General features: G+C 41.0%; 1 protein-coding gene across 1 annotated transcript in view; it reads left to right on the forward strand.

Annotated features, from left to right (window-relative positions):
• The window catches only part of RNF150 (ring finger protein 150), a 118,975-nt gene that overhangs the window by 85,068 nt on the left and 7,969 nt on the right, over window positions 1-25,938 (forward strand). Inside the window, exon 6 of the mRNA XM_064651575.1 lies at window positions 3,398-3,608. Coding sequence (XP_064507645.1) covers window positions 3,398-3,608 — 211 coding nt within the window. The remainder of the gene's footprint in view (window positions 1-3,397; window positions 3,609-25,938) is intronic.

The following is a 25,938-nucleotide window of genomic DNA, read 5'->3' on the forward strand; positions in this document are numbered from 1 at the left end:
TCAGGTGTCCTCTGAGTGACAGAAAAGGAAGTGGAAGTCTGAGAGCATCTGGTAGCCTGAGGGTTAAAAAATCCTATACTGCTATCAGTTGCTCCTCTTCCTCTCTTTTCTTTGCCTTCTCTTCCTGAAATACACCTCAACTCCTGCTTCTCCCTCTCCTGCTTCTCCCCTGCATAACCACTCCTTCCCAACCTCTGTCCTTCTGAGCTCCTGCCCTGCTGTCACTGCTCCTGCTCACTTGCAGGACCTGTTCTCCACCTGTACAGAGATTGTGTGTCCTCACCCTTAGCACCAGCTGAGGGCAGCCCAGGGTGGACATCAGTCCTGAGGGCTTGCAAGCACTTGGCAAAGCTCACTTCTCTTTGGTGAGTGTAGTTGTAGGTGTTGGTACTGGATAAGCCACCAGTCTCTATCAGCACACATGAGCTGATGTGTTTAGAGGCTCATTGCTTAGCCAGATGTCTGTAGGCTGCTGTGGGAAGAGATGTTCCCTCAAAGCACCTGTAAAGCTCTAAGGCTTCTCAATGAGAAGTGGCAAACATTTCTGTAGAGTGGATAAAGCAAAATGTCTCTCCCTAACCACATTCTTGAGTCTTGCTGAGCCGTCTCAGGTGAAATTTCCACTCACAGAAAAGCAGCGTTAGGCAGGCACCAGTCTCTGATGGGAGACTTGAGTGCAAATTTGCCCAAGTCCTTTTCCAGACTTTTACAATGGGAGGAATAAGGAAATCTTATCACAGGCAGGGCTATGGTGTTTTTTTCCTGCCAGCAGCATGTTTGTCCTATGGTTGTTATTAAGGACCTGGCTTGTGTGGCTGTGGATATATTGTGCTTCATTTCACAGAAAGACTTGGGATTTTCCAGGAAGGGATTGGTTAAAATCCAAATACCTAAATGTTTCAATTCAGTTCACATCTGAACTCTCCATTTACTTTGTAACAGAGACTTCAAATATTATCTGCCCTAAACCCAGATTCCCCAGGCAGCTGTGAGACACCGAAATGTCTGCACTCCTTTTCACGGTAGCTGAGCACCCAAACACCTTCACTTTTCTCTGTGGCACTCTGCAGCTCTGGAGGATTATTAACTATTTATCAGCAAATGGTTGGCCTAACCTTTTGCACTCCCTCTTTGCTGGTGAATCCAGCTCAGACTATACTTCTTACAGCTGTAATATTTGAAATGGATTATCAGTTAAAGTGTCTTTCACTTTAAATAGCATTACATTGCTGTTGGGATGATCATATCATATAAAATAGTTTCCCCCTGCTTCTCCCTCTTTTCTGCAAATATCTGCTGGATATGCAGTCAGATGCATTTTTGGCAGCAGATTGTGTGACTTGAAGCTATTCACTAAGAGCCTTAGCCAAGCCCTCAGAAGTCAATATAAAACCTTCCCTTGACTTTAGTGGAATTGTGCTCTCAAAGCACTTACATGCAAGGAATGAGTGAAACCAATATAATTAAACTTAGCAAATGTATCTGGGTCAGTCTGGCAGCAAAAGCTGTAATGGGGGGGGGTGTTTTGATCAGTATTTCATATCATTAGTTTTATAGCATGCTGCTTACTTTGGGGTATTTTTTCCAACTAAAATGATTCAGGAGTAAAGGGATTAATTATATCAAACAATACTATTTTTACATCTTTAGTGTTTGATTTGGCTTTCAATTATAATCCCCACTTTTAAAGGTTTAAAAATTTGTGATAAAACCCCGTTCTAGGAATAACTGGCATCAGAGCAAAGGACAAACAACTGATCCCTTGGAAAAAAATTGAAATACTTTTTTCTGTAATAGAAAAAAAAGAGGCTTTTTTTTTTTTAAGGTAACTGCCACCAAAGGCAAATTTAAGTTAAAATGAAATTCCTAAAACATTTTTTCATAATAGCTAAGAGTGCTACATCTAAGGGATAATTTTGGATTCCTGTCCTGCAGATAAGTGATTGGTATTTCATTTTAAAAAGTGCAGGTTCAGTGAGTTTCATTAAAACCTGGTATAGCTGAATGTGCCTTTATTCGAATTCTGAGGAGTTCTTGCTGCTTGTGGATTAGACTGGACCCAGGCAACAACAGTTCTAATTTTTATACCAAACTTCAGTTTGTGGATATAAGATTGTTTAAATTGCCTGCCTTTTTCATTAGGAACATTTGTGAAAAAGTTCTTATGAGGCAGCAACCATTAGACAGGGAATGTATGTGAAAAAGAGAAAACATGCGAATTTCCTCCTTCTGAAAAAACATGTAAGCATATGGTAACCTTCTGTGCCTGAATTCAAAGGGATTTCTCTTGTGCTTAGAGTTAAGCCTCTCTTTAAGCCTTTGTTGTATCATATTTTGCTTAGTTTCTTGGTGCCTGCTATGGCAAAATAGGCAGGTAGTGAGATTTTCCAAAGTGCCTTAGCATGTGAGAACTAAGCATAGAAAAAATCAGATCCACTGAAGAGAGTAGGTATCCTGTGACGTTAGCCATCTGGAAGCTGGATTTCCAGTCTAGCAGCTTAAGCCCTGTCTCTGCTTAGTGCTGAGCAGAGGGAAAGCAGAGGGAGCAATTCATACCTAGGGGTATGGGATGAATCCCACAGCAGTATTGTCTCAAACCACTGAAGTTAGAGGAAACCTAAATGACTGATCCAGATTAGCTGTCTGATTCCTGAAAAATAAAGATAAATGGGAACAACTTAATTTTACATTTCCTAACTAAACCAAGTGTCTGTGTATTGCAGCTCAGTCTTGCTTTGTCCCTCTGTCGTTGGTCTTGCTAAATCACATAGCAAGAAAGACTAGAAATCGAATAATACTCTTCAAATTCCCATAACTGCTTGTCTGTTTCTTTTCTTATAATTTTATTTTATAGGAAATACAGTATTATCAAGGGAAATGATCTTTTGATGTTTAGAAGTTGTCTTACAAACAGCTTTAGCTTTTATCTTTGCAGCCCACACATAGATGCACCCACAGGCAGCTCTCTTGGATTCTTATTCTGGGAAGCTCTGATATTGGCTCTATAAAATGTATATTTTGGGAAAAGATAATCATTCCCCTTCCTGCTGTCTGTTTACATTTGTGATCTGACTCAGCAATCTGCTTATGTTGAGCAGATCGTATCAATAAATGAGTTACACTTTTCCAAACCCTTCTAAAAGTATAAGTAATAATGTTTAGCAATTGTAGGTGACACAGTTTAATAATATTTCCGTGGCATACTTTGGGTCTCTCTTCCAACAGATTGTTTTAAGTACATGAAAACAGACAAACTCTGTGTGTTTATTCATTATATGTTGCCATTTTCAGTGCTGAAATAAAGTGAAAAGCTCAAAATAAGTGAGAACAAGTAAATTCAATCTTTTTATCAGGTAGAAGCTCGATTTTCTTTTTTTTTTTCTTTTCCTCCCATTAGCCAAATGCAGATTGCATGGATGATATACCTCCAGACTTGGAAGCATCCATAGGAGGACCACCAACCAACCAGATAACGGGAGCCAGTGACATAACAGTGAACGAGAGCTCTGTAGCCCTGGATCCCCCAGCACGGACTGTGGGAGTGCTACAAGTCATCCAAGACGTAGACTCCTTCCCCCAGGCTGGGGAGGCTAACTTCACAACAAGCAGTAAGTTCCAATTTCTGGCAGAATTTGCACTGAAATAAATGTTTAGAAACCCCAATAACAAACTGATCTCTTGAGGGCATTTCGCTGGAGCAATGGCCGTGCTTTAAGCCCAGCAGGGAATCTACAGGGTAAGTAAATTTAAATATCATGTGTTCTCCTGTACTTGAAAACCAGAGCACAGTGAGATAACACTGCCAATTTGTACAAAAAAAAAAAAAAAAGGGGGGGGGAGAATTTTGTATGCTTTCAATGTGTTTAGTTTTCACTTGTGTAAAGGGGCACCATTTGAACGGGTAATTCTCAAAATGTCTTCATGTCTCTCTGTTCCTAAAAATTATGTTCTCTCTTGAAAATCTACTTCTGACAGTTTAAAAGGAATGTTGTCAGCTGTTTCGAGTGAGGATTGTACTAGTCTTAAAATTCTCATTTTTAGGTAAAATAGCAGATCAGTAGAAAATACTTATCTGTTTGATACCAGTTGGTGTATTGACAAGACTAGTATCATCAAATATACTTTGAAGGAAGGTAGAAGAATGTAACAAAATATAGGTTTGTGTATGGAGTTAGTGTAGGTTCTGGGAAAAACTATACATTTGCAACCATTTCTCTAGATACTGCTATGGGCCTGGGCATGAAAAAGAAGACAAATAGTAATATGATGTGTAGAAGGTAGGAGACAGATGACAGAACTAAGATGAAATGATTTTACATTAGTCTCCTTACTCTGTGGAAAGACTTGAAAATCACATTTTCCCTGATATTGCAGCCAGCATCATGGCAGTGAAGATAACTTGTGGAAATGCTGGACTTGTGACCTTAGACACAGGTGACCCAGAAGTAGATTTTTAAATTTGGTTTTGTGGATTAGGTTCTGGTTTTCTTTAAAGGTCTGGCCTTTTTATGGTCTAAGTACTGAATCCAGCAAGGGGTGAGCAGCAAGGTTAATAAGCCCAGCCACCTTCCATGGCCAGCCTGTCAGCTCATGGCATTCAGCTTTCTCAAGTCTCCTTGAGTGCTGGCAAGAGCTGTTCAAAAAAAGACATTCCTTCCAGTGATTGTTTTTTTAAATGCATTTGAAGCTGTTTTAAATAATGAAGGAAAGATGGTACCACAATGTAATAAAGACTGTGCTAGACACTGTTTTCAGCTGTGCCCTCTTAGCACTCCTGAAGCAAGTAGCTCCTCTCACAAATAATGATCCTTGCCCCACTGTTCTTTACAAGGTCTGCTGTTAAGGTTGGGAAGGAGGGCTGTGATGTGGCCTTTATACACACACAGCTGCATGACAGATGCTGGGAAAAGCCAGCAGCCTGGTCCAAAGCCCAGCACAATGGGCAGTCCATGCTTTTCATCCCACGATCTTGTCAGACTGCAAAGCAGCTCTGCTGGTTTCTCACCATGAGTAACAATGGTATTGAGGCTGCCAAGGAGCACCAGAGCTCAGTAACTCTCCAGACACTCTTTTCCCTCCAGGTTTGTTTCCAGAGTCTGCAGAAGGAACAAAGACATTTTTAATTCACTTTCCAAGTTGCCAGCTAAGTTAGATAACTGGGTGAAAAACTTGCTCTGAGCCAGCAGAGTACTGCAGGGCCTGCAGAGATGCTTTATTTTGCCTTGTTGCTCCAGTTTTCCCTCTTGCCATCCATTTGCCCCCTTACCTTTAATAACATCAGGCAATAGACCCTAAGACTGGACAATCCTGAGGGCTGACAGTGGAGCCCATGGACAAGGAACTCACACCAAAGCCAGTGGTCTGTCCTGGCAGACAGGCAGCAAACCATGGAGTGTCAGATCTCTATCACCTGAAGAGACTGGCCATGTCTGGGGAAGGACTGTGAAAAGGGTTTTTCCCTGGTTATTTCCCCTGAGAGAGAGCAGGAGAAGAGGGCCTGAGTTCTGTGAATGTTGTGAGCCTCATGCCATCACAGGGGTGGCCTGCTAAAAGCAGGCCTTTCCAGTTGTTTTGTGAGGAAAGAAGAGTCCTGAGGAAAACTCAGAGCACCTTGGGACTTCCCAAACCCAGCTGTGTGCCTGCCTATGCTGTGGTTACCACACAGTCACTCGGGGAACTCTGATTTGATGCTTGGTTAGCTCTTGTCACTCACTCATCGTTGATATCTAGACATGAATCTTCATCTGGATTTCTCATCTCAGAGGGGAATACAATACTTGAATATTCAGCAGTGGTAAATGTGCAACTTAACCTGCTGTCACCACCACATCTGAAGTGGTGCGTTTTGCAGTAGTTCCCAAAAGCAGCCATTTGGCCCCTTTTTGCAGCAGAGCTGCAGCAAAGAAGAGGTCTTTGGTTGGGAGATAGGGGCTGAGTTCCAGCAGTGATGGGAATTTGTCTCTCCGGTCAGCTTATGTGAATTTGGGGCATTCAGGCACTCTGAAAGGTAGAACTTGGCATCCTGGGCAGCCTGAACTCTTAAGCCAGTGAAAGGGACCTTATATATAGTTCTGGTATGAACCCAAATGGTAACTAAATCAGAGGGCAAATGTAGGCTAAATAACTGGGTCATAGCTGTCATAATAGATGGGACTTCATAGGCACTGTGTCTGTTTATTGTATTCAGGCATTGTATTTCTCATTTCCAGAATCCTCAGTTACACAACTCCAGCGCTTGCTGAGCGTGCCCTTTCTGTGAACTAGACTGCCTGGGAATTTGTAAGCGATGACGCTGGTTGCTCCTAGGAATCTTTGCTGAAGTTGCTAGGTTCTGGCCTCTTTATATAGCATTAGTGATGGAGCCTACTCCGAGGCTGAATCTGCACTGGAAGGTCCTTTTGTTATTGAACCTGTGCAGACTCCAAGGCTCCAGTGCGGTCTTGTCATGGCATCCTGCACCCGGCACCACAAGTCCTTGCATCCTTCCTTATTCCTCACGAAGTCCAGTGGTCCAGGAGTTGCCTTCTTCTTTCCACCCACTTCTGCAATACTTTTCACTTAATTGTTGCATTCTTTTTGTCTGTTGATTAATCGTTCTGGTATTGTTGTCTTGGTTTGGGTTTAATTTCCCTTTCTGTGTTTCCAGTGATTATGCAGAGCCAGAAGAGCTCCCACAGTGTGTGTCTGGAGGGACGATGTTTCCAGAATACTGTTCACTTTGGGTAAAATTCCATCTCCATGGTGGCAAAGCTCCTACCTACTTCAGTGGGGCAAGATTTTAATTTCTGGAGCTCAGCTAGTGCTTTTCTTCTTAATTCTGTGTGTATGCTCAGCACACGTTTCCTCTTCTCTTCCTCCCTTTTGCTCCCTATGCTCCTGAATAGGTAATGTCTTCCATAAGATCCTGGGAGATGTACTGTACTGTGAGCATCTGGATGGGACTTCATTTGGGGGCCAGTCCCTAGGGTTCCTTGCTGAACCAAGCATCTCCTGTTTAGTAGCACTGAGCACTTGAAAATGGACCAGCAGTTTCTCCCAGCTGCCTTCTACCAAGCCTTCATCAAGTCCCTTGGGCATATCGACAGCCCAAAGTCTGTTTGGTATTTAATCTTACTGACTGTTTACTCTCTGTGGTGGGATTTTCTGTAGGATCCTGGGATAGCATCCTGCAATAAATTTCTGTAGTCAACTGTTGAAAATGTATTGATGGACAAAGTGAAAAACTGGAATTGGGAAAAAAAAAAAAGGAAGGAGGGAGGGTGAAAAAATTGTGTGAAATACCTAAGAGTTCATCTCAGCTGAGTTTACTGCTTTGACCCTATAACTTTTCAGCTCTCCAAAGGGTATGAAAGAAGATAACCTAAGGATCTTTTTCTACAATAATGCATCATAGCAATCTCTGTTCCTAGTTTTTCATACTGAGTTATGCAAAATGCTAACATCTTTGGAAATTTCAGTGCTGGTGGAATTTCCTGCCCTACATATGAGGTGGGTGTGAGCTGGACTTGGCTAAGATCTGAACTTGAAGAAGCTCTGAGCTAGCTTTGGAGGGTGGATTTGGGATTTGAGGAGGACATTGCAATATTCTTTGAGTCAGGCTCAGCTGGGATTGAATGATATGGTTAAAAAGGTAGTTTTCTGGGAAAGTAGCATCTAGATTTTCTAAAGGCTGTATGGTGACCCTTGCAGGTGAAAAGTAGTTAATTTTTTTCATCTTTTATAGCATCCATGGTTATTTATCTCCCTCAAGCATTTGCTAATTTCTGCAGAAAATAATATGCACTGCCCGAGTCTTTGCCCTCTCTTCATAAGTCCTTCTAGTTTTTCAATTTAGACAAGCTTTTATATTCTGTTTGGTGGGATGTCTCATCCCACTGCATAAGGCCTCAGAAATCCCACTAGCACAATCTCTGTAGTTGGAGGAAGATCCATAAATAATTTTACTGCAAACATGAACGGGACTTTTAGTACGGAACACCACAAGCTCTCCCCCGAGGTGTCATATCACCTGCACAGTCAACAGAGCTTGGTGGACTGTATGGCAAGTGTGGGCAGTCTAGAGAATACCAGCAGTTCCTTTTCTGCCTCTCATTTTGTTCTTTCCATAAAACCCTGCCAACGTACAGCTCATCGTGACTGTTAGGACCCTTTCAAATCTCTTTGATAGCTCTTCATTAAATCTATTAATATAACTTTTGAAGTAATTATTTTGATCTGTGTATGTCTCAAATGTCTTTTTGATGAATAATCAGCCTTTGGAAGTGGATGAAAGTGCATGATAAGAATCTGATCCACTGTTGTCTTGTAACCACTTGACTGTTCCTCCTTGCTATTAATAGTGGGTTTCTTGGGCGGAATGTAAAGGGGGAGGAAAAGGTGGAAAAACTCCCTAGACAGTAGTTAATGCAGAAAGTTACTAACACTTGCATTAGCGAGTTCTTACACTGTCCCAGAGGGAGAACGCTGATGGGACCTAGTTAAAGACTGAGCAGATTGGGTCCCATTTGCCTGGCATGTGACAGAACTCCTGGTGGCTCTATTAAAAGCTTGTGAGGATGTTGCACTAAACTGTTGTCATGGGCTGAAACTGCCAATGAGCTGAGCTTCTAGATTTGTTTTGAGACTAAGACTGGTGCCAACATAGCTTTGGTGGTTTGAAAGAGTCACCAAGTGAAACATAACTGGCACTAAAAATGTACTTTGGATTATTACATACACCTACAAGACTCCTGCCAGACTCTGAATGGACAGTGAAGCTTTCCTGTTATAAAACTGCTCCTCCTTTCCATATGTTAAGATGTGAAATACAGACAGTGCTTCTTTACAGCAAATTGCAAAAGGGGATGTACAAAATGCTGTGAAACAGGGAGCAAATTTAAATTTGTTTTGTTTGTTTTCTGTTTCACATCTCCTGTATATATTGACAATGTGTACAGAGCAGGGATTAAACCATTAGTTCAGCAGCTGTGATATGGCACACACAGCAGACTGGCCTAACCTAGGGTGCCAAAAATGCTGCAGATCTCAAGAAACTTGCTTAATAATTGAGTCTAGGAAGAGATTTAAAAGAAAGTGTTCACCTTCAGTAGTGGAAGCTCCTTTTGTAAGTCTGTCTCTATATGTAAATTAGTCCCTAGCTTGCCACTCTCTGTCCCAGATTACAAGTTCCTGCCTCTATATTGCTTTTGTGTTGTGCAGCTGCCTTGGGAGCCCAATCCAGAAGCCAACCAATTTCTTCCTGGTGGGTTTTTTTTAGTTTGGATCAGTTCCCTGATCCAGAAGTTGTTGTACCAGTACAACAGGAGGAAAGAAATGTTGAGCACAAGAGAAGAGAGGACTGGGACCAGTGATAAGATAGCTTGTGTCTTTTTTTATATTTCACTGTCTTAAGTAGACAGCTGGATAAAACATTGAACAAGAAAGCTTTTAAAGCAAAATAGACAATGTAGAGTAAAATACAAATCTGAACTGCAGAGAGACCAGATGACAATAGTAGCTGATCTCTTTGATTTATCCTTGACAAGGAAAGCCTTGCCTCACAAGAGATATTTAGTATCTTGCATACAATTGGCTTAATTATTTAGGACTCAATCTCACATATCTTGATGCCTGTGCAGTTTCTTTTCTCATCAGTTTTTACACAAAAGCCTCCACTGAAGTGACCAGGAAGTGCTGTTTCAAATACAATGTGCCACTGTGATTCTGAATCTTTTTATTACCAATTCAAGAACAAAACCAAATGCGAGACACAAGGGCCCAGCTTGGATCAGCACCTGAAAATAAGAATTATGAAGTAAGACAGAGCAATGGTTCTGTAGCCAGGCAGGCAGAGGAAAGGGAGGATTCCAGGGTTAGTGCTGCTCGTTGCTGCCAGTATTTCGGACAGATAGGCAAGGCAAAAGTGATGCTCACCTGTACTGCACAGAGCCCAGAGACCCCTACCAGGGTCAGGCTCAGCTGAACCAGTCAGTACATACAGAGATGGACTTTCAAAAACCTCACAGGTAAGAGCAGATTACAGCAAGCAAACAGATCTCATAAATTCAGTGGGAAAAGACAGACAGTGAAAAGGCAGCTGTGCCTATGGGTGAATAAAAACAGGAGGTTCAAGTACAGGAGGTACTCAGAAAGTAATGTCATTTCTGCAGCAGTCAGTCCTGATTCTGCTTGCATGTGTTTTGCTCTGAGTGCCTTGCTTCATGATGGAACTTGCATTTGTTTTAGTGCTCTGCAGTGTTGTGAACCACTTTGAAGGTAACTCAAACGAAAGAAGTCAGACAAGAGCTCTGCTGATACAATGTTTCCAGTCATTGGTATGTAATGTTTTTCTCCTTATTCATCTAGGCTTTGAGCCTGTGAACGTGCAAGAGGATCATCTGCACAAGGGAGCTGTCTGGCTTCTCCCAAGCATTTAAAGGATCACGTGCATACTTACACCTGTACCTGTGGTGTTGTAACCAGCAGTTCTGATTTCTCAAAAAGCACAGAAGAGTTGCATTTAGAAGAGTTTAAGTGAAAGGGGGAGAGGGAGGGGAATGTTTTCTCCAGATTCTTGTAGGGGCAACAGCTCAAGCTTTCACATATGGTCTCTAATACTCTACTATTTCAGCCTTGAAAAAATAAGTGGTATTTGTTCATAAGACACTAGGCTAGTCCTGCTCTTTGTTTCATTACTTACCTCCAACTCCTGCAAGAATTTAGGGCACTTCAGGGATCCTTTAGGGTTGCCACAGTAACCAGGTCACTTCACCTAGAAGTGAGTTCTCACTTAATCTTTAGTAACTGGACTTCTCGTTGATCTGGATGTGGGCAATTTTAAGTGAAGATAGGGCCTGAAACTGTTGAAACTGGTAGGCCAGATGGAGAAAGTGGCTTATGAGTGTTTATAGGAAACATGAATGATCAGAAAAGAAGTAGGTAACAGGTCAAGCCCAATATCTGAGAGGAAATATCCAACTACTGGCATGAGTGTTAGAGGATTTTCTCCTGCCTCAGAGCCAGGAGAGGTGCGTAAGCCCTCACATTTAGAGATGCTGAAAATAGGACCCATGTGGATATATTCTTGCCCAGCTAGATGCCATCTTTGCCACTCCAGTGACAAGGCTGATATACTGAGGAACATACTCGGGCTGTACTCAGCACAGTACACAGTAGCATCAGAGTTGCATTAATGAATATCCACCAAAATTAGCCTTATATTGTGACTGTCTTCTTCAAGAGCAAATACATTTGACTGTTCTTTTCATTGTAACTCATGTTAACATATCTGAGCCACTCAGGGAGTAGGCAAGAACATATGCAATAGAACATATGCAATAATTAAACCATATAATAATACACACAATGTCCAAAACAACTTACGTGGAGATCTCTGTGAATTTCTGCTCTATTTGCCACTCTCTGTGTCCTATAAGACAATGAAAAAACATACTCCTACAGGAAAAGTGTATAGAAAACGTGTAGAACAAAAATGCCACTGGCAGAGTCTGAATATGGAAAACGCTTAACTGAAATAGCTTTATTAAATTGTAGCATCTCGGGGAGGGGAGGGGGGATCACACAAAGGAGGTTTAAAGTCTGCCAGTTCCTTACACAGGTAATTAAATAACGCAGTGTTTTCAGCTGCCAGCGTTTCTTTGAGGGGCAGCCACCCAATGTGGTGTGTCACGTATGCATGACAAACCTGACTCCAGATTTTTACCCCCATGTGCACGGGATATTGAACTCAACTGAGGTGTTGCTAAACTTTATTGCTTCCCTGTAGTTGCCTTTTGAAAAGGTAGTGGCACCAGCAAATTGTCTTTCTGTGCATGAATAGCTGTCAGTCTGCAAGACCAAAATAGTCTCACTGAAGGAAATTTTAGAAAAATGACCCTCTGCTAACCTGCTCTGGGAGATGTAACGTGCTCCCAGCTGTGGAGTAACCTGCAGCCTAAAAGTACACTTCAAAGGAAGCAGTTTTGAGGAAAAGCTGCGATGGAAAGGTTATGTTTTTAGTTTTCACCCTCAAAAGGGCCTTGTTAAACTACTCTAATGGCTGCATATTCCACAGGGCAGAAACAATTACATGTGCTTGCAGTAATTAATTCCTTCTGTCTTGCTTTTTTTTTTTAATTAATCCTTCAGTTTTTGCTTGATTTTGACCAAAAAAATGCAAGTCCACTTCCCTTGTTAAAACTGAAAAGTTACTATAAATTTATATTCAGCTTCTAAAAGCCCTCTTTCCAGACTAGATACGTAATACAACAATTTAATCTTTTTTGTTTTCTAAAAGCTCATGAGGTCTATCTATTGTTCTGAAACTGCCTGGGAGCCTTCTGGAAACTACTACTTCTCACTTAGAGGAATTAAAAGTGAAGAACTTGAATAAAAAAAGAAAAGGCAAAAGGGGTTAAAACCAAACTTAATGTTACAGAGTTTTGACTCTAACTTTACAGTAGTGTTCCCAAGGAAAATAATAATGAACAGTGCAAAGGCGTTTATGTTTTCAAAGTCACATGGTTCATTTCACAGAGCTTTTGTTACTTTTATTTTTCCAGGTATATTGGTACACAGGGTAATAACTCTCTTCTGCCTCTCCAAAGAGTGTGAATGCTTAGAAATCAAAAGAAAGTGGAACAGGAGTATGTGTTAACTAAAAAGATTGAAACAGAGACAAAGTGCTTTTAGTGCAGAGAAACAGTGTTTTAAAATTATTCTCTTCCAATTTGTTTCACTTTGTAGAATGTTAGGGAGGTCTTGATGGTAGTGGTGGTGGCCAAGTGACCTAATGAACATATTTTCTAGTAGAATTCCAGAGGCAGTTTGTTGAAACTAAAGTTGACCTTTCCCATCCACTGCTTTGAGAAGAGACTCTGAAAATGGATGTCTTGGCTTTGGCCTTTCTCATGTTCTCATGAGCATTTCATCAAGAGTCTCTGATAAAAGCTATGGCTTGGAGGGGATTTTCTGATGCCAGAAGTTGTTCAGTTGAAACTAGATTGTGACTGGAGGCTTATTTGAAAAGAAATGCTAAATGACCCTAGATTTGTATAGCCTAAAACCAGTCCCTATTGATGTCCCTACTGGATTTCCTACCAGCCAGACCCAGGCCTCCAAGAGCAGCTGGCCAGTGAGAAGTTATCCTGAGATGCCCTTTTGGCAGCTTTAGTGGCCTTTAGGTGAGATTGAGTTCCCTCTTCAGCCTTAGCTTTGCTGGTTATCATCCTGGCTGCCCCTCTCTGGGTTTTGTCACATCTGGAATTTTGCAAGCCAGTAAATGGAGCTCACTTTTCTGTGACAAGCAAGGAAGCAAAAGCAGGTAGGTAAATGAGGAGGGAGCATGCTTGCACTCTTGCTTTAGGCTGGAGAGACAAAACTGTTGGTTTCAGATCTCAGGTCAAGAAAAACTGTGCTGTATTCTTTTTCATAAGGGCTCATTTTGGACTCATTTTTAACTCAATGAGAAAGGGAGACAGGCAGGAAGGAGACACAGGATCAGAAGGAGACTCACATTAAATTGATTTGAGCTCTTTAAATCAAAATTGTCAATTTAGTTTCAGTTGTTGTAAAGGCTGATTTTTGTTTTCTTCTTACATTTTTATACATGTCTTTTCCAACAAGACTTGAATGTAGGTGGCCTGACCTGGCACATCAAAGATTTATTTTTTAATGGGGAAAAAAAAAAGTTGAGCTATTCCAAGATTGTCAAAGAAATGTTTCAATTAAAAGGAGATTGGCATCAACTAATTTAAAATTTCTTAAATGAACAAAAGAGATAAACAGTTGACCTCTTCCTTTATGAATGCTTTTCTTGATTGTTTTTCTGTACTCATGTATTCTCTCTATACACAGACAAGCTTGTTAGAATTTTATCTGGTGCATTAGCCCTGCTACAAGACACAGGTAACATTTTGGACAATTCTGCCCCAAACAAGCAGTGGTTCTGTATACCTCCTAGTCATATGCTAATCGTCATTTCTTGTGCTAGTGGTGAGTTTTAAATGTGCTCATTTTTCTTTCCTGTAGAATGCTTTCGGTCAGATCAGAAATATTGCTAAATCCTTTAAGCAAACTGTGGAAGCATCCTCAAGGAGATGCAAAGGACATTGAACCATTTTACTTTTTGAAAAAGAAAATGTTTTGATACAGTCGCTGAGTTTGGGGCTTTTTTATTTCCAAACTGATGAAAAACATCTGTACATAGACCAACTAAATCAGGGGTTTGTGTTTAAGTTTTCAGGAAGTCTTGGTAGAGATGTTCCTGCTGGAAACTATGGGCTGCTTCTGCCTGCACAGATCAACTTTACTTTTTCTGCTAGTACTCAGTCACAGTTATATGAGATTTACAGATCCTACCAGCACTGACAATGTCATCTCCTACCTGCCAATCCAAGAATGTCAGCAGCAGTCAGTCATTTGCACCCTCTGCAAAATGCTGACCCACAGCATACAGCTGCCCAGTGGCACACAAGGACCTTCCTGGTACACAGATCATCCAGATAGTGAGAAGTTCTCATTTTAGGAAATATTAAGTACAAAAGTTCACATTTTGCTGTTGGGGGCCATGGTCAGGTTTGCTTCTCAGTCAAACAACTGGCCACAAGCGTAGGTAGAGAACTGATAGTGAAATGTTTGAGTAGGCTGTGGGGAATATCAGAGCTGGAATAAAGCTGTTCAAAAGCTGCATAATTACACTGGAATATGAAATGTGTTTCAAGGTTTTACAGGCTTGTGAGGTTTAAGAGAAAGGAGCATTAGTAGCTGAACTCATCTGTCATCGTAGGATGTAAAAAAAAAAAAAAAGAAATCTCTGTGGGTTGGTGTTGCATGAAGGGTTCTTTTGAAAATCAGGTATTACAGCTTTTGACTGCCACCCATCTGTGGTTCTGCACTGGCAGAGAGATGAACTAAGTAGCTGAGGAGCTTGTGCAGTGAATGATGCTAATTGCTAGCAAATCTGAAAGGAATTATATCGTGCAGCCACTACAATGGTGGAGAATAGACTCAACTACCCAGGACATCCCTTCCAGTGCAAGTCTCCTACAGCTTCCCCTTTAAGTATAGAACAATAGTCCGTGTGTTAAAGATACTTTTCCACTGGAGCTATTTTGAACTGTGGTTTCTGCACTGCCTGCTCTTTTTCTTGCTATTGTTTTGAAACAACATCGTCACTTAGACTCCAGAGAAGATGAAAAATCAGAGAATAGTGAAGTATTCCAGGTTTTTTCAGTATTTTGAAGGAGGCATTTTTTGTTAGCTCCAGAAGTTGGTAATAACTCATCTTGAGTGTTTGTCAGTGTTCAGTGAAGATCAAGGCTGTCCTCTCTCTGTGTGTGTAGGAGGGAGGATCAGACAAAAGTACCTACCAAGAGTGTATCTGAACACAGGGCACTAGAAATTAAGTGTACATTGTTTTCAAATAGCATTAAAACTTCCTTCTGTAAGGATTCTGTGAAACTGGATGGTAAAGAAAGCTTTCCTTGCAGAATTTTTAATTTAGGGGCTTCAAAAGAGGAAGTGCATGGATACTCTAAGATGCCATAGGAAGGAGATTCAAATTAGTAGAACATGATATTTTGAAATTATCTAGAATTTATTTTTAAAAACTACTTCAATTCTAATGAAATTAAGAGATGACACTTCAGCCTGTCATGTTATTTTGCTTCATTGATAATGGACATATAAATGGCAGCAATTGTTTCTTCTGTATGGAAAACTGGACATTCTTATTTAATTGATCAATCTGTTAGTTCTTAAATGTTTTGTGTAGACATAAAAAATGCCTTGCTAACCAGCTGAACTGTCCCCTCTGTCTGTATTTAGAAAAATGTCTTTTTGCCTATGTGCCCATCTTGGAAGAAATAGTATAGCTATAGGATATGGCTGTAGTCATCTGGTCAGGTTCTTGCTTTGTTTCAATATATGCATCAGACTTATCTGCAGAATATTGTACTGTTGCTGATGCCACACCTTCAAGAATCACTACATCTACAACTTGATGGAGTTTGTGAGACTGAAAAGCATGTGCTTTGCTTTTAAACTGGAGTTTTTTAGAGAGACACTGAGGCTCTGTGATTCTGGGTTTTTTTTCTGTTGTTACTTTATCTAGAGCTGAGTTGCACTTAGCTCAGTCTTTATCTATTGAGCTACAGTGGGTAGACAAGCCATATCCTATAACAAAAAATATAGTTAATCTGTCCAATTCAAATCAGGTTAGACAGTCCTGTAAAGTTCAGGAACATATTTTCTCCAAGTTGTTGTGCTGTTTCTGTCCAGTATTCTCTGTTTTTATGGACTTGTGAGAACTGATCTTTAGCCTAAGCAATGTACTTTGGTCAAATGTCTCCCAGTTTTTTGGGGACAGGTACCTGACAGTCCTGTGAGCATGTGACAGGAGACTAGAGGTCACATTCTGCAAGCCCACATGTGGGAGCTGGTGGAGGGGACACTGATTTCACTGTGACATGTCAGAGGGTAAAAAAAAAAAAAAGGTGTGACATACAATGTTGTGGTCTCTGCACATGTTGTGCAGCCCTTGGGTAGCCTGCGGGACGATGGAGAGTGGAGGGATGGACGACCTTGGAATGCTATCCCAATCTGCCCTGACTTGTCAGGCACAGCGGTCCCACAACTGTGTCCTGCTTCAGGCACTGCAGCAGTTGCTGCAACAGTCGAGCCCATTCTCAAGCATGTTGTTTCCTTGTACTGAACAAAAAGAAAGACTCTTTTCCCCTGAAAGTAAAAGTTACTCTGTTAAAAGTTGTATTTTGCTAATGACAGCAGTAAAACTGACTTATCCGATATGCAGGTTCCTCCAACAACCACTATGGGATTTTTCTCTTTTGGCTCCGTTACTGTGGGCATTTTTTTCCGTATCTAACGAGAAGACATCCCTGGGTGAAATTTTTATCATGGACATTTCTAATGGAATTCAATTTCAACCAAGGATCACTGTCCCCAACATGCATGGTGAGGAAGAAGATCCTAACAACAATACATCCTAATGACTTACCCCTTTATCCTGGAAGTGCTCTGGAGATCTCAGGTGGAGACCAGTGTTAGCAGCATTGGAAAGGAAGGCAAGACCATGTGTGAGAGAGAGGGAGAGAAGATACATACACACTTCATTCAAGTAATTCCACCACTGCTGAGCTTTTCAGCCACCTCCTTGGGGTGGTGGCTCATTTTCTCACTAAATCCTCCAATATATGCAGAGGTGTTTCTGTGAGGTCTTTGCTCAAAGATATGTGTTGTAACTACTCTTGAGAGTTCAGGATATGATTCCTCAGTACTGTGCTTTGCTAGTGACCTGGGATTTTTGAGACCTTATGCAATTAAAGGTATTTAAAGAGACAGATTTGAAAATCATGCACATGCTGCCATGACAAACTCAGGCAGACTAACGTGAGCTTTTCCAACCCCCTCATTTAAAATTTAACAGGAGTTGTCTTTGAAGCAAGCTGTTGTTTTCTGTTACAGCTGTGTGCATACTTGCAATTGAGGAAGCAGTTCATAGTGATTAGGCAGAAATATGGTTTTTTCTGCTTGTCACTCAGAATTAATTGCCCCCGTGCGGATTTTCACTGGTTAGTAGCCACCTTGTACATGGAATAGGAATAGGAGTATCACTCCTACTTCCTAAAGTAGGAGTGAGAAGTTTCTAACATCCCTGAAGAAAAGCTGCAGGTCCACTTCCATGTCCTGGTCTCATTCTGTGCCTTTGGTAGGTTGCTTTTCCAAGCCCCAGTCGCCCCTTCTTGCATTTCCCTGAGTGCCAAAGGCAGCATTCCCATTCCACAGGAGGACCACAGTTCCGGTTACCTTTGCAGGATCCAGCTGTGCCGAAGATGTTAAAGAAGGATCACAGGGATGGGTTACCATTTTCCCCCAGGCCATGCCGTGTGCCAGCACACCCTGCTGACCCTTGGCCACCACTGAGCAGGTGCTCTGGGACAGGCTCTTGAGTTGCCGCAGCGGGAAGGAAGGTGCCTCTGAGATGAGCATCCCTTTCCTTGTTCCTCCCAGCTGGGAGCAGGTGGGGTCAGCATGGACCTGCAGTCATGAGGAGGAGCAATCTGAGATGGCTTTTTGCAGCTGCTTCTGCCTTGCAGTCCCCCAAGGAGAGGTCCCGGCTCTGCAGCATGACCAGAGAAAAAGGTTTTGGAAACCAATACCTTACACGGAGTCTTCTGGTTTAATATTGCTTGGGGGTATTGTGATACCTCTCCAGCATGACTGCTCTGAGGGATTTGTGTGGTGTTGGCCAGTTCATCTCTAAATCACCCCATCAAAGGATGTTTCTTCCTGATGTTTTTTTAGGAACAGGACAAGAGCTGAAATTTCTCTTACCATTACACTCTTGTTCTTTCAATCCATTATGTGTCTGAGTCAGGCTGTAATTTCCTTCTTTCAGGCTTGCAGGAAGCAGAGCTGACACAGGTTTTTGAAATATAAATAAGAAAGTTCAGTCACAATAGCAGTCACCAGAATAGCCCATGGAAACTGAGATGCACAGGATTAAATTGCGTGATTATACCTCTTGGATGTAAAAGTCTCTTTATCGTGACAAGCTGCCAATAGGCCACACATAGTGTATAACACATGCTGGTACATACAGCATTTAACTCTGCTTTTGTCACACACCTGCTGTCCCTTCAGAGTTTTAAATGGCTGGCAGCTTGGCTGAAGCTGTTTGCTCACTGCTCAAGGGGTGTTTGTGTCTCCACATGTCTCGCCTTGGCTACTGGGATAATCTTTGCAGGATCCCTCACACACCATTAACATGACAAAGCATGATTTTTTTTGTAACTTTATCACTTAATGCTCGTATTTTTGCAGTAACACCAGGGAGCCTTGGTCATTTAGCAGCTGCTAAGAAAACCAAGTAAAAAAAGCAGTCCCTGTGCCACACCTGAATTTTTAGATGTATAACATCATGGTTACTGCAGGGACAGCTTGCAGGTGTTGAATGCAAGAGGAGGTACCTTCCCTTCCTTTCTCTTTCTGTTTCCTTCCTTCCTGCAGTTGGCTTGCCTTGTGACTGAGCTGTACCTAGCAAAAAATTATTCCTAGGGAGTTTGCAGGCTTTGGTTTTTTTTTTAAATCAACTCTCTGGCCAATCAAAGGACTAGCAGAGCTGACTCAGGAGCAGTGGCAGGAGGGTGAGCTGGGGAAGGGGAGTTGGACTTCCACTACTTGGCTCTGTTGTGCTGCTGGTCCATGGAACTATGCTTCAGCTAGGTCAGAAACCAGGTCTGCATACAGAGGATTTAAATGGAAGAATAATAGAAGCGAATAATACCTGCACATGAAGTGTTTGTAGCAGTGCTTGGGACTGCACAATCATCATGATTTTAGTTCAATCTGGGCCTAAGAGACTTTTTTATGAGTGAATTTGGTGAAGAGTTGAATTAGACTTTTTGTTTAACATGAAATGGAAGACTTAACGTTTCTTAGGGTCCTTAGAGTGGTATAGGAAATGACATGATCTTACCAAAAACAGACAAATTCTTTCAGATTTAAAGATCTTTGGCCATTTAACATATTCCTAAAGGTAGCTAAGGTACTTGAGTATCAAAACTGTCATGTAGTTACAGCCCTGTTCTTCAGTATTTTTCAATATTTTCCCTTTTTATGGGAGATGTCATTTTCTGATTTTCAATCAAATATGTAAATAATTTTGCACGTTCTAAATAATAATAATTTCCAACAGTCTGTACATTGAACGAAATACATTCACATTTATTTCCAAAGCTTTCTGTGGAATCAGGAAAACATGCTGCCCTGACCAGAGGTGCATCTGGTGCAGGTTTTTGGGCACTGAGGATGGCCAGTGGTGAACGGTAAAGGAGGGTCTGCAGCAGCATTCCACTGTCCCTTTCTCCTTCCGGACAGTGGGAAGGCTTGGAGAGAGAAAGGAAAAGCAGCTTGGCAAAGGTTTAAGAGTCTGGAAGCCCTGTTGTGAAGGATATATAAAACAAAAAAGAAACCCTCTACTTCTGCAGCCAGTTGGGTCCAAGTGCTTCCATGCAATAACATCTGGTATGTGTTCTTCCCTTTTTGCTCAGCTTTCTCCAAATGTGCTTGTTATGTGCTCCCTGTGTAATATATCATATGTCCTTATTTGGACAGATTTTTTTTTCCTCTTTCTTTTGGAGAAAGCATTTGGGTGCTGGTACTTTCTATGCCTGTTTATGAAAATGAGTTTATTGGTGTTGCCAGAACACAGAATGTCTCCTCAGGTAACTGGTGTTAAAGTTTATTGTTTTAAGTACATGTTCCAAATTTAGGCTTTAGAAAACTGTTTATTTGATTAGTTGTATTACTAATCAATAACTTCTCCATTTTGGTGCTTGACTTGAGATACAGGGGTGTGATTTCCAGAAGTGAGTACTTAGAACTGTAGCTGAAGTTCAAAGATATCCTTGGGACATACAATGCCCACGTTAATGCTGTAACTGAAAAATCAGGTTTACAGTGTCTTAACTGGGCAACCAGAATCAGGGAATGTCTTGGGAAGAGTTGTGGCTCTCCCATATCAGTAGCTCATGTCTAGAATAATGATGATGATGATGATGATGTTAGCCCTTCATACTGCAGGGTGTTTGAAGACAAAAAACTGTGTCTTAGGCTGTTTTCCACTAAGAGATGCTGTATGTTCTCCCAAACCATATATCCTAGAGAATGATTAAGGGAGGAAAGTTTGTTGCCCCTTCACTCAGTAACAAGAAAAAAGAGCAAGTTTGCTTTGGGGGAGTCTCTCTGGTGTTTTATGTCATATCCAGGCCCATCTATCACATCTCTCTACCACTTAGGGATTTGGTGCAGGTAAACACATTTTTGAAGTGTCATCTTGAATTAATCTTGCCCGGCTGTGGCATGTGGTTCTTCCCTTTGTGCTGATGCTTGGGTATTCTTTGCACTGTGTTTCAGACGTCATCTGCTTTACCCCCTGGAAGAAGAAGCCTTGTTGCCATTAGTGCATTCACAGAGCTCTGACTTGTTATTTATGGAAAAGACTGTAACCTTTTCTTCCAAAAGCAGTTACCACGCTCAAGTACTTTTTCCCCTTGCTGCTCTGATAAATCTCTCTGATGCTAGGGAACAGCAATAAAGTGTTTCCCTGGTATTTTGTTCTCAACTGTAGCCAGCCAAACTTCTTCATCTGTTTTATTAGCATCTGTACAAAAGGACTGCATTAGTAACAGGGGTTTTTATAACCCTTTCTCCTCAAGCATATTTCCTCTGCTTCTTTTGCATTAGAGATTTTATAGGCATTTTTTTCCATGTATTTTATTTTATGTTTTGTTAGTGCAGTTATGGCCCATTCTGAAGTGTTACAAGTCTCAAGATGATATGGAAGGAATTTGAGATTTACTTATAAAATGACGCAATGAGAAGTATGGGATGATTGAATTGAGAGTAATTTTAAGAATCAGTACTGTTTTTAAAAGAGAGGGTCTTGGTGATAAAATAAATTTAATTGGTACTGTTGTGGAAGGAGTTGCCATTTGAAGTACTAACTTCATAAGATCATGCTCTTTCTTCCTCTTAGACTATAAGCAGCAAAGTGATGCTGTGGCAAGGCTGCAGTAGGAGGAAGCAGTAAACTCTGTAATGGTAAAGTGCATTCTTGGGCAGACAAAGAGCAATAAAGGAATCTAGATATGTATCTCTCCCTCTCATAAATCAAATGTGATGAATTATGTTCTGGTTGTTCTGATATTGGAAACAAAATCAGAATAGCACTGCTTGCACTGGCAGTTCACTGCAGCTTCAAGCTGAGAAGAATGTGTTTTGATAAAGGGCCTTTAATGACTTCGGATATATTTTCTATCAGGTCGTCGAAGCTCTAGAAGATGGGTCACATTTCTGGTTTCTTCTGAAGCAAAATCCTTCTAGACACATCTGAATGTTTTTTTAATAGAAATGAGCCCCAGACTGGGTTCATGCTAACACAGGCATTTTAGATATTTGTCTAGATCTGAGAGCATAACTGTCACCAGGGATTTGATGTTTTGGTTTAATTCTATCTCCAGAAACTGAAGAGTTCTGAAATAAGGTATATTTCACAGTAGTGAGTGTGTGAAATGAGCAGTGAAATCAAGTCCAAATTTTGCTGTATATTTATTGTCAAAACAAGGTTTTAGTCAGTCCCACTTTTCTACTAGTTAATGATGAAATAACAACAGATAAATTTTGCACAGTATTTCATTATATGAAAAAAATCAATAGTTAGTCATTTCACCTCTAAGCTGGGCATCTACATCTACCATCAAGAACAGAAGACCTGAGCAAAGTAGGACCCGTTTCTTATGCTAAATGCTCAACTTTTCAGCGACACAAATAGGTCACACCTCAGTCAGCAGCATGGTAGCAGCTTTTTCTTACCCCCTGATTCCTGTCACTGTCATAAGATTAAGAAAACCACGAGCAACTGCACTGCTCTCTGCAAAGTTCAGTTGCTTGCGGAGCAGGACTGAGGACGCTGGATTAGTTCATGGAGGGCTGATAATAAATGAGGCAAGGGAGACTGACTCCGAGCTGAATAGGTTATTGCTGTGACCCGTGTCTTTAATCCACAAGAATAGGAGTTTGCTGGCTTTAGTTACACTTTCAGTAGATGAATTACACACTTGGTGGCAGTTCTCATCTTCTTATGCCCAAATGGGTGTAATAGCAAAGGTCCAGAGAAGGAAAAAAGTGCCATCTTAGACAATCCTTATATATCTTCAATGATGAGAAGCTTTTGTTGTGTAGTTACCGAATCACAGAATCAACTAGGTTAGAAAATATCTTAACTGGTGTCCATGCCTGTATGCTTACCTTTGCATGGCAGAGGAATGTTTTTTTTCACTCACTGTTGAGTGCTTAGCTCCCTCACAAGCCTCTTGCAAACAGTATCAAATTCTTAGAAACCCATAGTCTGACCTCTTTCTTTTGGAATATTTATTAGTGTACGACAGCTACAGAGTTACTCCAAGAGTTGGGAGTAGCAGCAGCAGTAAATAACTATTACTGGTGTGCAGTCTTACTGTGTTTAAAGCACCAGAGTAACTAGCTGTTGTCATCCTTGTTTGATCGCAATAATATTCAAATGTAAACATCAATTGATGAACTTTTCAAGAAGTAAGGGCTGTACTGCTGTTATGTAGGGAAGTTCCAAATCCGTGGTGATATTCTGCCTGCACTGACATCATTAAATTTAAAGTAATATTCGCTAGAGAAGGGATTTGGTTTATTTCATCTCTCAAACGAATGTGTGTCAGGAAATATAAGTGAGTGGAAAAAGTCTGTCTGGACAGGCAGCATGCTGTGGTGTATTGCATTTCACTGACATGGGAGGAATGTGGCAGTGAGGTCTATAGTTCCCTGCTGTAGGCACCAGCACTCAGGCTGAAAAGCAGCTTGGGGATGTCCCTTTTGCTTCATTAAGCAAAAGGCTTTATGCCTGTGGCACGAAGTGCTGTAAAACACGGTGGAAGTATGTATTATAGCTTGTGTTGTTAGACAGGATTGCCAATCTCAAGCATCTGAAATCAAAATTCAGATATTCCAACATAAAATCTGTCTAGAAATTAGAGATTTGTTTTCTTTTTGCTTCTTAAGCTTCATTTATTTTTAAGTGAAAGCTGAGATCTTCACTGAAAGTTGAGATCTTCACCTGACTTCAGGTCTTTAAGAAAAACAGCAGATTAGAAAAAACTTGCAAAAAGGTCATAAAATTAGTTAATGGCAAGTCAGTCATCTTCTGGAGAAGCTGTGTGATTGTATAAGCTTTGTCATTGTAAATAGGATCTAAAAACCAGAGGTGCAAAATGCAGGCTAAGCTCCTGGCACTTGCAGTATAGTTGAGGTTTGCTTACCTTTAACAAATAACAGTAACTCTGCTGGCTCACATTATTGAGAAGCCAGCCAAAAAAAAAAATAGCAAAACCAAAAAACAAACCAGCAGAGTCTAGCAAGGCTGTGTTGTGTGGGGGAGCCACGGTGAGGCAGTTTGCAGACCTTGCAGTTCCCTACAGCTGATCTGTGTCTGCTGTAACTTCTGCAGCCTCCCAGAGTTTCATCCTGTGCGTGTTGGGGTCAGTCAGTAGTAGGACTCCTGTTTACAGGAGCCAGCAGGTGATGCTGAGGGATGAATTCATTTCTTGTGTTGTCTACATCTTCCAAAGAAATGTCGGCGCAGATGCCTTCCCCAAAATGGAAGTTGTAAGCATAGGGATGTCCAGGTTGTTCTCCCCACTCTGCTGAAGTGGCTGGCTGTAGCTTTAGGGATTTGAACCACTGCACTGTTAGCAAGCACAGAAGGTGGAGTGTTCCTGTTTCTAGGTTCTTTCACAGTGCTGGAAAAGCAATGCCAGAGCATAGGCATGGGCATTTTTAGGATCTTTATTCATTGTTCCTGCTGACCTGCACTGCAGTTGAAAAGAAGACAAACCACAAAGCCCACACTTTGCAAAGACTAAGATCCAAGAATTTGAATAATTGTATAGGATTTTTAATGTAAAACTAAAGTTTGCTGATTTGGAAATGGGGTGCTCCTATATCCTGATCCAACATTTGCAAATCTGCTTTTGTTCTGTCTTAGTGTCTTGGACTCAGTTGAGATCTTTTTCTGCTATGCAACCCTGGAGGAAACAACATTTCTTGAAATAACATTTCAGCACCATAAACACTTCTCATTTGACATTTTGACATTTGGTGTTGGCAGCTCCGCCTGCCTCTTGAGTGTGCATCTGGCTGTCACCATTCAGCCAGGCCTTTTTTCCTGCCCAGCCAGTTCAGATGGAAATCACTTTGGCTCTCAAGAGTGCTCCGAGTGGCTGTTTAACATGGCTAAGCCTCAGGAACTCTGTCCTGCAAATATAAACTTGCTCTTAGATCAACATTTAAAGCATAATTTTCATTGTTTTTAAGAATCCTATTAGTTATAGAGGAATGATAAATAATCCAGTGGTCTGGAACCACATTATTCTGGCTCAGGGGGCCATTACCACTACACATGATGCTTTAGGTGTTGGAGGTATATGAGATGCACTGTTGTACTCTAGGATCCAGCAGTTCACCTAAAGGTTCAGTGCAGTTGAGCCCAGTGAAGTCTGCAGGATGTATCAGTCAGTGGAAACATAGTCAGAAGTCAGTAGAAATGTTTACTACTGTCATATTGAAAGGTGAAAAAAGATACAGATGTAAAGATGTTGTATGCATTAATTATTTAACCTGCAATCAAGAAAGTATAAAAATAATCCGGGGTGAAAACTGGGAAGAATTGTAAAGGAAAGCACTGGTTCTTTCAGTTTGAATAATGCAGACCCCATTCAAGCTTTCTCTGCAGAACATGATGTCTAATCCCAGCACAACTAAACACATGTGGGTTTTTTTTCTCTGAAACAGATTTAAAAATCATGCAGCTCTTGTGAGGTGACTAATTCTGCTCACTTAGCTTCAAGCCAATAAACTTTGAGGAGTTATTATTACTAGCTCACTGTAATGTTTTTTACCTATTAATTCTTAGATATTCAACTTTCAGACTTTTTTGCATCAATCAGGCTCTGCTTTTACTGTCTGAAAAATAAAATATGTAAAGGAAAAACTGCACCAGATTTAAATACATTGTATTGTTACAGTATAAATACCATAACTGTAATTAAACCACTTGAAAATAGGAACCATCAACTTTTTCTCTCAGGGATTCAGCCCCCTATGGGGGTTTTGAGCCTTTGAAAATCTCCCTAGAGTTCCAGTGTGCTTTGCTTCTACTGATTGTTCTTGAAAGAAAATTAGTTTTTAGTCCTTTAGAATCTGTTGGCTTTATCTGCTACTAAATATACACATAATAAGTGCTGTGGGATCAAAACAAAAGCAAGTTGCTCTTCCTGTGCTCGTAATTTTGATGGGATTTGCAGTTTGGCAGAAGTCAGTAATATGACTCAGTGTGTTTGGGGTCATGGTGTA

This window comes from Pseudopipra pipra, chromosome 4 (assembly GCF_036250125.1).
Source record: "Pseudopipra pipra isolate bDixPip1 chromosome 4, bDixPip1.hap1, whole genome shotgun sequence".
Taxonomy (NCBI): Eukaryota; Metazoa; Chordata; class Aves; order Passeriformes; family Pipridae; genus Pseudopipra; species Pseudopipra pipra.